This window comes from Macrosteles quadrilineatus, unplaced genomic scaffold (assembly GCF_028750875.1).
Source record: "Macrosteles quadrilineatus isolate MER2022 unplaced genomic scaffold, UCM_ALF_1.0 Scaffold_8__2_contigs__length_117827958, whole genome shotgun sequence".
Lineage (NCBI taxonomy): Eukaryota > Metazoa > Arthropoda > Insecta > Hemiptera > Cicadellidae > Macrosteles > Macrosteles quadrilineatus.
In genome coordinates this window covers 108,819,259-108,833,064 of record NW_026542601.1, presented here as the reverse complement: position 1 = coordinate 108,833,064, position 13,806 = coordinate 108,819,259, and the positions used below count along the sequence as shown (strand labels likewise).

General features: G+C 33.3%; 1 protein-coding gene across 1 annotated transcript; it reads right to left on the bottom strand.

Annotated features, from left to right (window-relative positions):
• Positions 1-5,712: 5,712 nt before the first annotated feature.
• LOC129000649 (putative proline-rich protein 21) lies at positions 5,713-8,897 on the bottom strand. Its single transcript, XM_054427610.1, has 3 exons — positions 8,716-8,897; positions 8,062-8,074; positions 5,713-6,285 (listed from the first exon to the last, which is right to left on the bottom strand). Exons 1-3 carry the CDS (start codon positions 8,895-8,897, stop codon positions 5,713-5,715), a joined length of 768 nt encoding a protein of 255 aa, XP_054283585.1.
• Positions 8,898-13,806: the final 4,909 nt, after the last annotated feature.

Below are 13,806 nucleotides of genomic sequence, written 5' to 3'. Positions count from 1 at the left end.
TGCATGGTTAAGTAATTTCTAAATATCTAAACAGTTTCTGCAAAGCGTAAAATGAAATAATTTTTCATGAACATTTGTTCACAAGTTGAAAAATTTGAACGACTACAGTAAATATCACTTTTGAATTCAGTGTAAACATTTTTTTTTTATTTAGAAGATTTAACTAGATTAATTCAAGTTAATAACCCTGGTATAATTATAATGGCTAGGAAATAAACATTCCTTACACATAAAGCTGTCATATGTTTACCATTCAACACCAAATATATTGAATAAATCCCCTTTTCTTAACTTAACTGGCTTCACATAAACAAAACTGAATATGGTGAATATTTCAAACAAACTTTTCACAAAACACAACGTAAATATTATAAAGACTAATAAACAATAAGTATCATAACAACAGCAGATATTTGAATCTGTTAAAACTGTGTCCCAAATAAAATCGGACAAAGTTCAACCCATTCATTTTTGCTACATGTTTAATTTTATATTTTTTTTAGATAACCCATATAACAGATCTATAAAATGTTTTTTTTAGAGTATCCAACTTCGCTAACCTGCGGATATAGTAAAGTGATATCCCTGGCATTACTGCATATTATGCCAGGGTTGTTTATGTATATTATGTTTTAGTTCTACCCATTAAAACTTGTTTATGCTTAAATCTGCTGATTATAATGTACTAAAGTATAATTTGGTAAAGTAGCATGGAATATAACGTTAAAGCAAAACATTATGCATTGGACAAAATTACAATGAAGTTATGTTTTGAAGCAGAACATGTTCACTGTACAGAATTTTTTTTTAAATTTGTTTAGTTATGGCTTTCTTAAAACCAAAATATTGATATAACATTTGTACTTTCAGCTAAAATTTCAAAAACATTGTGGCCTAATTAGAAATTCTTGGAAATAATTCAAAGGGAAGATATATTCTAGTTATTTAGATCGTAGTAGTATTTTTAGATATTGAGACTAGGAAAATGTCTAGGACAGTGTTTGATTAGCTTTTATATTTCTTAAAATACTCAACTTATATTCAGATTTTACTGTTCAATTATAAACGTTCGTAATTAAATCATATTTATTTTACGTAAATTTTATTTCAAACAGACATTACAAACTTGACGAAGCCAAAACTTTGATATATGAAACAGGAAATTAAGGAAATGAAATATGATTGCCTTCAAATGCCCAAACGTATATTACCGCTATGATATTTACCCACACAGTTTGGCATCCAATATCCAACCCATTATTATTACTAAATAGTAATAGTTCGAAATATCGATATCGTATCTATGCCCACCCTTTGCCGTAATTAATTTATTTCAAGGAGTCAATATGCAATGATTTTTGTGACATTGAATTCAGTGGGGTTAATATTTCTAACAACTTGTTTTTGATGGTTAGTAGTTAGGCAATTTTTAATTACGTAAAATCACAGTGATATCCAAACAAGACGCATAATACTGTGTTGAAAGAGATCGGTAATGCAGACGAGGCACGCCTCGCAATTGAGACTTATCTTTTCTGTACTCTAGTTAGTTAGTCGTTTAGCTAATTACAAATTCTGGGTTAAGGAATTATCACGCAGGCAATTTTTGAAAGGTAAGGTTTGAACTCAGTTAATACAAAACATCTGCTTGATCACTACCTCCACTATGAATATTTATCAGTATCACTTACATCCTCCAAATTTACAGGTATATTATCTTAATTGATTATTGAGAAGGATTATATATTTACTTCAAATTTATTGGCTACTGTCTTTAGTATTGTATACGTTCTCAGCAATAAAAATAACATATTGAAATAAAATAGCAGGCCATGAGTGTGCTGCGGACACTATATCTGGTAAGTTTTATCAACTAAGTATTTTTAGTATATTCTTATAAATAACAGAAAAGGAGCAATACAATTTTATATGGATGGTTAAAAACACATAATGTTAAAACAAATTTAATAAATACAAATTTTCCTATTAGGGTAACACATTGACATGGGTTTCACTTTACTCGTCATAAATTATCGAAAAACGTAAATTAATTGTTTAGAGTTTTGTAAATATTTTTTGAAATAAATAGCCTCATGTAGGAAGTTGGAGTGTAGAGGTGTAACAGATACCTCAGATCAGAAAAAATTAAAGGTAATAGAGACCGGACAACTTGTTTAGCTGTTTACCGCTCGCAATTGGACTTGCCACCTCGTCTTATTTTCTCGTCCAATTTGTGTTTCTTCTCCTTCCTTATAAAGGCAGTTATTGGAAAAGGTATTTTTAATGCCAGTAATACAGTAGTAGGGAATAATATTGAAAACACTTAAACAATCTCATAAATCTACTATATAACTAAAATTACTATTAAACAGTAGGCCACCTTGGTAAAGACACTACCCTTTTTGATGATTCTATTACATGTATAAAATGTTATTACCTATCTAATTAAGGTAATTATAACAAATGGTGTGATGTTATCGTAAATAAAACACATCACATAAAAACTGTTCAAGTAAATTAACTTATTATAATTATAATTGCCCAAAATATACAAATTTGACAAAAATACTATTGAAATATATTTGTTGAAACCCTCTTAAATTTGTATTTAAAATTGTGTTTTAGGGGCTATTATATTTATTTTGTAATTTAATTAATTACAAGTTACTTTTACAGATTACAGGTAAGTAATACTCTTTTCGGGAATTTAGAGAAGTGATATAAATGCAATTAAATGATATATATAACTAAAAATATAATTAAACAAATAAAATGAGCTTAACAAAAGCACTAAAAAAATAGTAAATACACAGGGAAGTAACCTCTTTTTAGGGTCTAGAGCACCAACGAAAACGTGTTTCCGGTAATAAACCTGGTTTATTGTGTTGTAAACCAAAGCAATCGCTGCGCTCAACGAGGGTCGCCTCTGTAGACAGTGAGAGCTACTGTATTAACGGAATATGCGAGTATCAAGGGCATTAACTTATTAACTATGTAATAACTGACAACTTGGTAATGCAACATTCTTTAAAAAATTTAAATCCAATAGGTTTTAGTTTTTTTTCGTCACGAATGCCGATATGCCTTCAAGCCTGAAGTTCACTAGTTCGATATTCGAAGATGTTGGTTCTGAACAAAAAATAAATATCCCATTTGTCGGCTATTAATTGATGAAGATATCTGGTTAGCAACGAGTAACAAAACCAGATGTTGGAACTCTCCCTAAACAGTGAGGTTTTAAGTCCCTATTTGGGTTGTTAAAAATAAACTAAACACAACATAAACATTAAGATTTCTTCGACGTAACAATTTAGGGTTAGAGCAAGGAACTTGAGCATAGAAGGTCTCGGATAAAAACCTGCAAACTAAGGATATATTTCTTAGGCAAGACGTTTTGTTTGTACTGTAACAAATCTCTATAAGCTAAGGAAGGAAAACATATTCTACAAAACAATCTTCAGTGGTTCCATAGGTAATGACGGCTTAACTTGAGCTGTTGTTTATAACGATATGAAAACTTGTCAAAGTTGGGGTTATTAGTTTTTGTCCAGCGCCACACACCACTTGGACTAAGGACTAAGGTTTAAGATACTTTTGAAGTAAAAAAAATTGTATGGAAAAATATAAGTAGGCCTATAGTAAACACTCTAGACTAAAAATATTGTTGCAGTAGGAAGACAAATCTAACTAGGCAGCCAAGTAACTAGGAACTATGCGTAACCCAGAAATGCATCAATCATTATATTGGCATTTGCAATTCAGACGCAGTTCCAATAATGTTAGGTTTGAATGATCTAGGTCGCTTACATGGGGCATTCTGCCTTATCAATAGAAGTTGGCTTGTCTATCCCGCATTTTCCTCATCGATAAGTGATGTCTGAATTGCTTCGCTTAAATGACGTTCTCATTCCAGTTTTTCATTGTAAGTAAAAATAAAACATCAAACAATTACATATTTGTGTTTTTTAACACCGTGATAATGTTTTGGGCATACATTTAGTTCAAACCAAATTAAAATTTCAAAAAGAAAAAAGTTTTTTTTTACCAGGTATTTTGTCATTTTCTAGTTTTTTTTCGTCCCCGATGAATAAACTTTTTAGAAAATTAAAGACTAGCAAGATGCCCTAAGTAAAAATTGTAGTTATATCACTAGGAGAGAAAGTGGCTAGTTTTTGTATACAACCGTGTTTTACAAGCGAGGCGCAGACGAGTTTAGAAATACGGTACCCAAAATACACTTTTGCTCCGTGTGATTAACAACCATTTTCATCATACTGTGGAAATAACCTTCTAATCGTTACAAAATTAGACCACATAATTTTGTTTTACAGAAAGTCTTCGAAAATTTTTACCATATATTTTTCTGTTTTCTATTTGAAGTTAAACGAAAACGATGATTTTGTGGACGATTAAGTGAACTAAAAACGGCTGTTTTTTTACGATTCAACTGCTTTTATGATACTTTAAGGATTTTTTCAAGACTCGTATGGGCCATAAATACCACGTATGGTACCACGTTAAAAATAATAAACCTGTAGGTATTTTATAGGTTGGCCATTAATATGTAGACATACTTCGAATTAAATTTAGTAAATATGTGTAAACTATTTTATGCTGATTACGGTTTAAATTAAATTACTACTCATTACTATTTCATATATATACGATTTGAAACATTATTATTCCATGCTAGTTTTTGTACTTCATAAACAATATGTTTTGACTTAGACAATATTCGGTATTTTATTATACCTACTACATTATTTGTTTTAGGACGGATTTAGTACAGGCACCAATTTACTTTTCGTACCATACCGTATGTGAATCCTGGTGTAAGAATGCATGTTCAAACCAGTCTTAATAAAATACGATACCATAAAATATGATGGAAAAAAAATCAATACAGCCATATATTAGCATTATACAGTTCAATAAAAACTTCTGTTTTAAAAGCAAATTAATTTATGGAGAAGTCATTTCACTTTATTATGTCAAGCCCTTCAGATATCAAAATTTACATTTTGGTTTTAATCTAGAGTCAACTTCTTAAACAACTTCCTGCCTAACCAACTTAAAGTCAAACAATGGAGGTAATTTTATTGTTAACGCAATTTCTCAGCTCTTACATTTTAACTTACTATATTTATATTTTGTCACACTTTGAACTCACGACTATAATAGTTATAGTAAAAACATTTTACCAATAAAATTTTTAACTACAGTGTTATAAACTCTGAACTAATACTAAAACTGTATGCCGTATCCCTCATTAACATGCTAAGCATTGTATTATTAGAAGAAAGCATAGAAACAACTTCAGGTCCATTAGCCATAATTGAAAATCTAATAAAATTTACATTGAAATAAATTTAATTCACCAATTAAATCAATGCAAGCGAATCTATAACCCAACAAAATATAACGCAATGTATAACTAAGCATTAATTAATTAATGGCTTAAAAATGTTGCGATTGAATCGAAAAGCAAAGATCTATGAAACGTTTAACATGGATACAACCATTACTCGTTTGTACTTATTGAGCACTCCATAGAAACAAATTGTTATTTCTAACCGTCTTTTAATGTCTTAAAATTACTATTTTTTATTATGGAAAGTGATGATACCCCGCCCATATTAATCTAGAACAACAATTTTCACGCATTTTTCAATGAGCCTCATGCTCAACGTTCATTCTCCATCTCCATGTACTTCATCTCCTTTTAAGTGATGGGTGATGGGTGATGGGTGATGGGTGATGGGTGATGGGTGATGGGTGATGGGTGATGGGTGATGGGTGATAGGTGATGGTGATGGGTGATAGGTGATGGGTGATGAGTGATGGGTGATAGGTGATGGTGATGGGTGATGGGTGATAGGTGATGGGTGATGGGTGATAGGTGATGGTGATGGTGATGGGTGATAGGTGATGGGTGATAGGTGATGGTGATGGGTGATAGGTGATGGGTGATAGGTGATGAGTGATGGGTGATGGGTGATGGGTGATGGGTGATGGGTGATAGGTGATGGTGATGGGTGATAGGTGATGGGTTATGAGTGATGGGTGATGGGTGATGGGTGATGGGAGATAGGTGATAGGTGATAAAATATGGGTGATGGGCGATGGGTGATGGGTGATGAGTGATGGGTGATAGGTGATGGTGATGGGTGATAGGTGATGGGTGATGAGTGATGGGTGATGGGTGATGAGTGATGGGTGATGGGTGATGGGTGATGGGAGATAGGTGATAGGTGATAAAATATGGGTGATGGGCGATGGGTCAGTCTGAAGGGGATATTTTTATATTTAAATGAGAATGATAATGTATATGAAATGTAAATAAGAATAAGGAAAGAATAACGAAGTTAATAGGGTATGAGGAATGGGTAATAGGAAATGGAGAATAGTGAAAAGAGCAATCAGCAATGAGTAATAAGTAATAGTTTTTGAGTAATGAGTAATGAGCAAATGAGTTATGAGTAATGAGTAATGAGTAAGGAGGAATGAGTAATGAATAAAGAGGAATGAGTAATAAGTGATGAGTAAAGAGTAATGAGTAATGAGTAATAAGTAATAAGTAATGAGTAATGAGTAATGAGTAATGAGTAATGAGTAATGAGTAATGAGTAATGAGTAATGAGTAATGAGTAATGAGTAATGAGTAATGAGTAATGAGTAATGAGTAATGAGTAATGAGTACTGAGTAATGAGTAATGAGTAATGAGTAATGAGTAATGAGTAATGAGTAATGAGTAATGAGTAATGAGTAATGATCAATGAATAATGAGTAATGAGTAATGAGTATTGAGTAATGAGTAATGAGTGACGAGTAATGAGTGACGAGTAATGCATTATGAGTAATGAGTAGTGTTTCGAGAAGTGAGTAGTGAGTTATGAGTATTGAGTAACGAGTAGTGAGTAGTGAGTGGTGAGAAATAAGTAATGAGTAATGAGTAATGAGTTATGAGTTATGAGTTATGAGTTATGAGTAATGAATAATGAGTAATGAGTAATAAGTAATGAGTAGTGAGTAATTAGTAATTAGTAGTGAGTAATGAGTAATGAGTAGTGAGTAATTAGTAATTAGTAGTTAGTAGTGAGTAGTGAGTAATGAGTAATGAGTAATGAGTAGTGAGTAGTGAGTAGTGTGTAATGAGTAATGAGTAATGAGTAATGAGTAGTGAGTAGTGAGTAGTGAGTAGTGAGTAATGAGTAGTGAGTAGTGAGTAATGAGTAGTGAGTAATGAGTAGTGGAGTAGTGAGTAGTGGAGTAGTGAGTAGTGGAGTAGTGAGTGATGAGTAGTGAGTAGTGAGTAATTGGTAATTAGTAATATGGAGTGAGTTATTAGTAATTAGTAATGAGTAATGAGTAGTGAGTTATTAGTAATTAGTAATGAGTAATGAGTAGTGAGTAGTGAATAGTGATTAGTGAGTAGTGAGTAGTGAGTAGTGAGTAGTGAAGAGTGAAGAGTGAGTAGTGGGTAGTGAAGAGTGAGTAGTGAGTAGTGAGTATTGAGTAATGAGTAATGAGTGACGAGTAGTGAGTAGTGAGTAATTGGTAATTAGAAATGAGTTGTGAGTAGTGAGTATTCGGTAATGAGTGATGAGTGATGAGTGATGAGTAATGAATAATTAGTAATGATTAATGAGTAACGAGTAGTGATGAGTTAGTAATGAGTAATTAGTAATTAGTAACGAGTAGTTAGTAATTTGTAATTAGTAATTAGTAGTGAGTAGTAAGTAGTGAGTAGTAAGTAACGAGTAGTGAGTAGTGAGTAATGAGTAGTGAGTAGTGAGTAGTAGGTAATGAGTAGTGAGTAGTGAGTAATGAGTATTGAGTCATTAGTAGTGAGTAGTGAGTTGTGAGTAGTGATTATTGGGTAATTAGTAATGAGTGATGAGTGATGAGTAATGAGTAATGAGTGACGAGTAGTGATTAGTAAGTAATGAGTAATGAGTAATGAGTAGTGAGTAGTGAGTAGTGAGGAGTGAGAAGTGAGTAATGATGAGTGAGTACTCAAAAACTATTACTCATTACTCATTGCTGATTGCTCTTTTCACTATTCTCCATTTCCTAGTAATGAGTAGTGAGTAGTGAGTAATGGGTATTGAGTAATGAGTAATGAGTAATGAGTGGTGATTAATGAGTAATGAGTGGTGAGTGGTGAGTAGTGAGTAATGAGCAATTATTAATGAGTAGCGAGTAGTGAGTAATGAGTAAATTATTAATGAGTAGCGAGTAGTGAATAGTGAGTATTGAGTATTGAGTATTGAGTAATGAGTAGTGATTAGTGAGTAATGAGTAATGAGTAGTGAGTAGTGAGTAGTGAGTAGTGAGTAATGAGTAATGAGTAATGAGTAATGAGTAATGAGTAATGAGTAATGAGTAGTGAGTAATGAGTAATGGGTTGTGAGTAGTGAGTAGTGGGTAGTGGGTAGTGAGTAGTGAGTAGTGAGTAGTGAGTAGTGAGTATTGAGTAATGAGTATTGAGTAATGATTAATGAGTAATGAGTTTTGAGTTGTTATTTATGAGTAGTTAGTAGTGAGTAATGGGTAATGAGTGATGAGTGATGAGTGATGGGTGATGAGTGATGAGTGATGAGTGATGAGTGATTTGTGATGGGTGATGGTTGATGAGTGATGTAGTTGTGAGTTGTGAGTAATGAGTAATGAGAAAAAACTTGATCTTAATCTCCACCTCTATGTTTATCTACATCTCCATGTTCATCTCCATCTCTAACTCAATGTTCATCAACATGCTTATCTTCATTTCTAACTCCATATTAATCTCCATCTCCATGTTTATCTCAATCTCCATCTCCAACTCCATCTCAATCTCCATCTCAATCGCCATCTCCATGTTAATCTCTAACTCCATGTTCATCTCTATCTCCATGTTACTCCATCTCCATCTCAATCTACATGTTCATCTCCACATTCATGTTAATATTCATCTCAATCTCCATCTTTATGTTATTCTCCATCAATCTCCATCTCCATGTTCATCTCAGCTCCATCTCCATGACCAGCTTCATTTCCATTTCCATGTTAATCTCCATCTCCATGTTAATTTCCATCTTCATCTCCATGCTCATCTCAATCTCAATCTCCAATTCTCTATATCCATGTTCCTCCCCATCTCCACCCCATCTCGATCTTCATCTCCATATTTATCTCAATCTCCATCTCCGTTTCATGTTAATCTCATTCTCAATCTCCATGTTCATCTCCATCTCCATGTTCATCTCCATCTCCATGTTAATCTCAATCCCCATCTCCATTAGAATGAGTTATTTTCTAATAGAGAGTGATGAAAAACTTAAACATTACTTCTTTGTAAACCTATGATGAAATATTGGGGCCAAATTGTTTTATAGTCATGGGACGTGTGATCGCATAGTTATCATATTAGTTGAGGCAAGGCCCCACTAGAAAAAGCAGGCCATGCTGCAGGATCCATGACGTCACACTAGTGGATAGATTTCATTGATAAATTCATTGCCATCACCATCCCCATATGTTTTAGGTAAATAAACAAGCTGTCTGTTTGTGGGATTTTAATGGTAAGAGTTTAGTACAACTATCCACCACTGTGACGTAGTGTTGCGCTACACGCGCTGCAGCATGGCCTGTTTTTTCTAGTGGGGCCTTGGTTGAGGTCAATCAATTCAAATGCATTTGAGATACTCTCCCCATTAAGGGATCACATTACATGTTTTAATGTTTATCTTAATCTATGATTATCTCCTATTCGTATGGTAAAATAACAGATACTAAAGTATTGAATTTCGAATCAAGGTACTAAATTATAAAACGACAGCATTTTTATCCTTTATCTAATTACAATCCTACATTTGGTATTTCTTTTCTTATGCTTGTAAAAATGGTTGTCTTAATTTAAATACGTACCGGTAGCTCTTATAATAAGCTGCAGACTTCGTAACATGCTTGAGTTTTGAGGACTATTGTTAAAATATGTAGTTTTTGATCCTTCAAAAAACGTAAAGGGGATATTTTTTACAAATAATGTGTAATTTTGTATGTAGGGGCAGCATTACCCAAAGTTACAGCATAAGATATATAATCTAATTAAAGCGAATTTAATTTCAGTTTAAAATGAATCTAATGTGACTTTAACTCTAACCCTTTAAAGCAAATCTAATTTCAGTTTCAAATGCACCTTGACTCCTAAATATCTTATCTTAATTTACTTATAAAATAAATCTTGTGTCAGGGGTGAGCTAATCTAATCCTAATGGTACATTGCTCCTAAAGTATTTTATGCTGATAAATGCTGCATAAGCAGCTGGCTTACAACGATGTTGGTTATAACAAATTGTAGTAAAGTGTATTTTTTCTACTGGAAAAAGTCAATAAGACTAAGACAAGAAAATGAGCTGTGTCTCTATTAGGTAGTATAATAATTTTCTTCTTTGGAAGAAAAAAAAATATTTTTAAACATTTGGGATTAAATTTGTCTCAATTCCTCCTAATTGCTCAAACCAATTATCTAAAAACCAGATATAATTATGATCTAAATTGTGAAACTATAAAAGTAACTAAAAATTAATTTTCTTTAAATACTTTATGCAATGATTATAAACATGTGGTGGTTCGTGAGCCGTGACTATTTCCACCGGGCGAATGTCACGACTCATGATCAATGGTTCAAGTGTTTTTTTATAGTAGGCTAGTTCAGTGTTTCGTTGTCACTCCACGGCCCCCCGAACAAGGCTGTGGGTTTTGTTCTTTTTACTCTTTTTCCGCCAGCAACTTATAGGTTGTGTGGCGTTGCTCGACTCCGGGTCGGCTCATTTTGGTTATCCGATTTCATCTTAAAGTTTGTGGCATGGTTTTAATGTTAATTGCCCCTATTTGGTTCAAGAGGAGACAAACGTCGACCATGGATTAAATTTATCGCGCCACGCGCGCCTTTTGGGTGAGTTTTGCACATTTTTTCTAAGGTTAGGTTTTTGCACATGGTTGCACTAGGTCTGGAACCTAGTCTTGGGGTCGTGGAAGACTTTTGATAGTTAGTTTCCCTGTTCTCTGTGGTTTTGTATAATTCAGGGCTTTGCCCGAAATGCTAGGCCTAGAATTGACTGAGAAATGTTTGTTGGAAGGCCGCTATTTGAGAGAAACTGCCAAGTCAGTTTTGGGTCCTTCTGACTGTTTTGTGGTAGGCCTAGGCTTACAATTTTGCTCAGTAAATGTAATTGTCTTAGGCTACTACTCTGGTAGTCTTTTGTTTCTGTGTCCCGTACAATTTTTAGTGTTGTTTTGTCTTGTAAAATGTTCAGTTTGTGTTACCCAGTCAAGTAAGGTTAAAGTCTTTTATTTTGCTTTGTCCTTGCCAAAGTAGTTAAATTAAGTTGTATTAACTGCTCTTAAAGCTCCTCAGAAAGTTTGAGTCATTTTGCTCAAGTTTTAAGAAAGTTATGAGGATTTAAGAGTTTGGCAATTCTCCATTCAGGTTTGAACTGGGTAACACGGAAGGCCACTGGTTTCAGCCTTTGAGTTAAGGTTTGGAATGGTCTGGAGAAGCTGCTGGAACATTTCCCCCAGCTTTTAAGACCATTCCAAACAAATTCGGATCACAACTTTTGGAGAAATTAGCAAAAATACATGAGTCGTTGCGTTAGGCCTAAAATTTTTGTATGGAACGTTTTTTGTCAATTTTAAAGTATTTCTCTGTGTTTAAGTGTCAATTGTTCTCTGTTAACTTGTTCTTCTGGCCACTTTGGACCAGACAATTTAAATATTTTCTCTCTATTGGTGAAATTTACCACTGTCACATACCTGTCTGGCCTGCTGACGGTTTTACCGCAAATATTAATGTTACCATTCTTGTACTGTTTAACCTGTTAATTGTTATGTTTAAAATATTGTTATTGTTTAAAATGTTTTATATTGTTAAAGAGCTGTTAAAGAGAGATAAACCTTTTAAAAATTTATAATTTTTTTGAAAATATTATGTTAGGCCTAATCTGTGGATTTTTGGAAGTCAGTGAAAAACAAAACAAATGTGTGACAGTGAACCTTGCCGTAATGAACTTAGACTGTGACTACTGTGTTTTCTGGGTTTGTTACTCAGGGCCCGTGAGGAGGACTAAGATGGACATGTTCTACCACAGCAGAGGGGAAGTTCGCAACACCCTGGCTGCTTCTTGAATTATGGCCCCCTCTCCGCCCTGCTGCATCTCCCCTCCGGTGCTGTCCGCCCGAAAGTAGTGACATTCTACACCGCCCTACCGCAAGTTACCATTGTTGCTGTTGTTGTTATGTTTTATAGTTTTATTCCACAAAAGGAAGAGACTATTTACAGTATTAGTTGTCATAGGCCTACAAAGTTATATTTATTGTTATCTGTTTAAAATTTTATTTTCAGTGTATTAGCCTATTTGTTGACACTTTTAAATTCTATCATATTATCAAATACATATTCTATTAAATTTCAATTTTGGGGCCCCTAAATTTTCTATAGTTACCATGAAATGAATTTATTAAAAGAGTCATTAGATATTTCATTGTTGTAATTTGTTAATTTAAAGGTTAAAACTGATTAAATTTACTTTGACTGAAATTAGCCTATTTTGAATTTTTTTTAATTAATGTTGTAAGTGAGTAGGTCAGAGTGGTATCAAAATTTTTTAAAGTTTTATTGAGAGTATTTAATTCATGTATTATTGTTAATTATTGTTGTGTTGTTCTTTTAAATGGTTAATTACAGCTCGTTTCTCTCAAATGGCGTGTTGTTCTTGAGCCTCCATCCATGGTTCTCATTTTGTTAAGTAAAGTTTTGTGAGCCGCTCCTCGGGCCTGCGCATGGATCACGCTTCCATTTCGTTAGTCTGGGGGCAGGCTCGAGGGCATGGTTCATTCGTTAGTGAAACACATAATATCACAGGGTAGGCTTATAAGGTACAGAACATTGTTCTGTTTGTCTACCACTCAAATGTTGCAGAAAAGAACTCCGAACTTATATGTACAACTCAAAGTTTTTGAATTAGAGTTATGTGTACCTGGCAGGAACTAAGGAAACTTTTATATTTTGCCTCCTTTTGTGTTTCCCATTAAACCATTTATTCAGGTTTCGAAATGTTCATAAATTGCAATTTTTTTAATTTCTTCAAACTATATTTAATTCGCATTTAGTGAAATATAATTTGAAATGAGGGTAATCATGTTTTCTAGGCTAAGTTGGCTTCACAAACATAATTATCATTAGTCTTCGACAAAGTAGTTATTTTTGCCAAAGACTAATTAATTGCTTAAAAACTATTACTTTGAACTGAACAAACTTTATTAAAATATGATAAAACATTTTAATGTTACGATACCTAGTAAATGTCTGAACTGTTAAATATTATATGAATATGTTTTCAAGACACTGGATAAAAGCTATTTGACAACATGCATTTATAATATCTTTTCCTACAGTTACCTAACAATGTACATGTTATCTCACTGATTTGAGAAACAAAGTGGCCAATTCACTCATCAGTGAGACAATGTTAACATTGTCTCACTCCAGATTTGCAACGTGAAGGCACGAAAGTGGCCAATTCGCTCATCAATAAGACAATGTTAACATTGTCTCACTCCAGATTTGCAACGTGAAGGCACGTTTATTTACCAATTTATTCGTTTTACGGTAACTGTAGTAAAAATAAAATGTGCAACTCGAGTGCTAAAGTGCAATCTTGTGATGCAATTGCTCACTTTGCTTACTAGTTGCACAAATAAAATATTCCATTCCCTGTTAGAAGTTGTGAGAAAAATACTTACGCATTTTTTTTTAACTG

Excerpts from the sequence above, each read along its gene's own strand:
- LOC129000649 (XM_054427610.1), bottom strand. The coding sequence starts at position 8,897 with ATGGAGATAGAGATGAACATGGAGTTAGAGATTAACATGGAGATGGCG.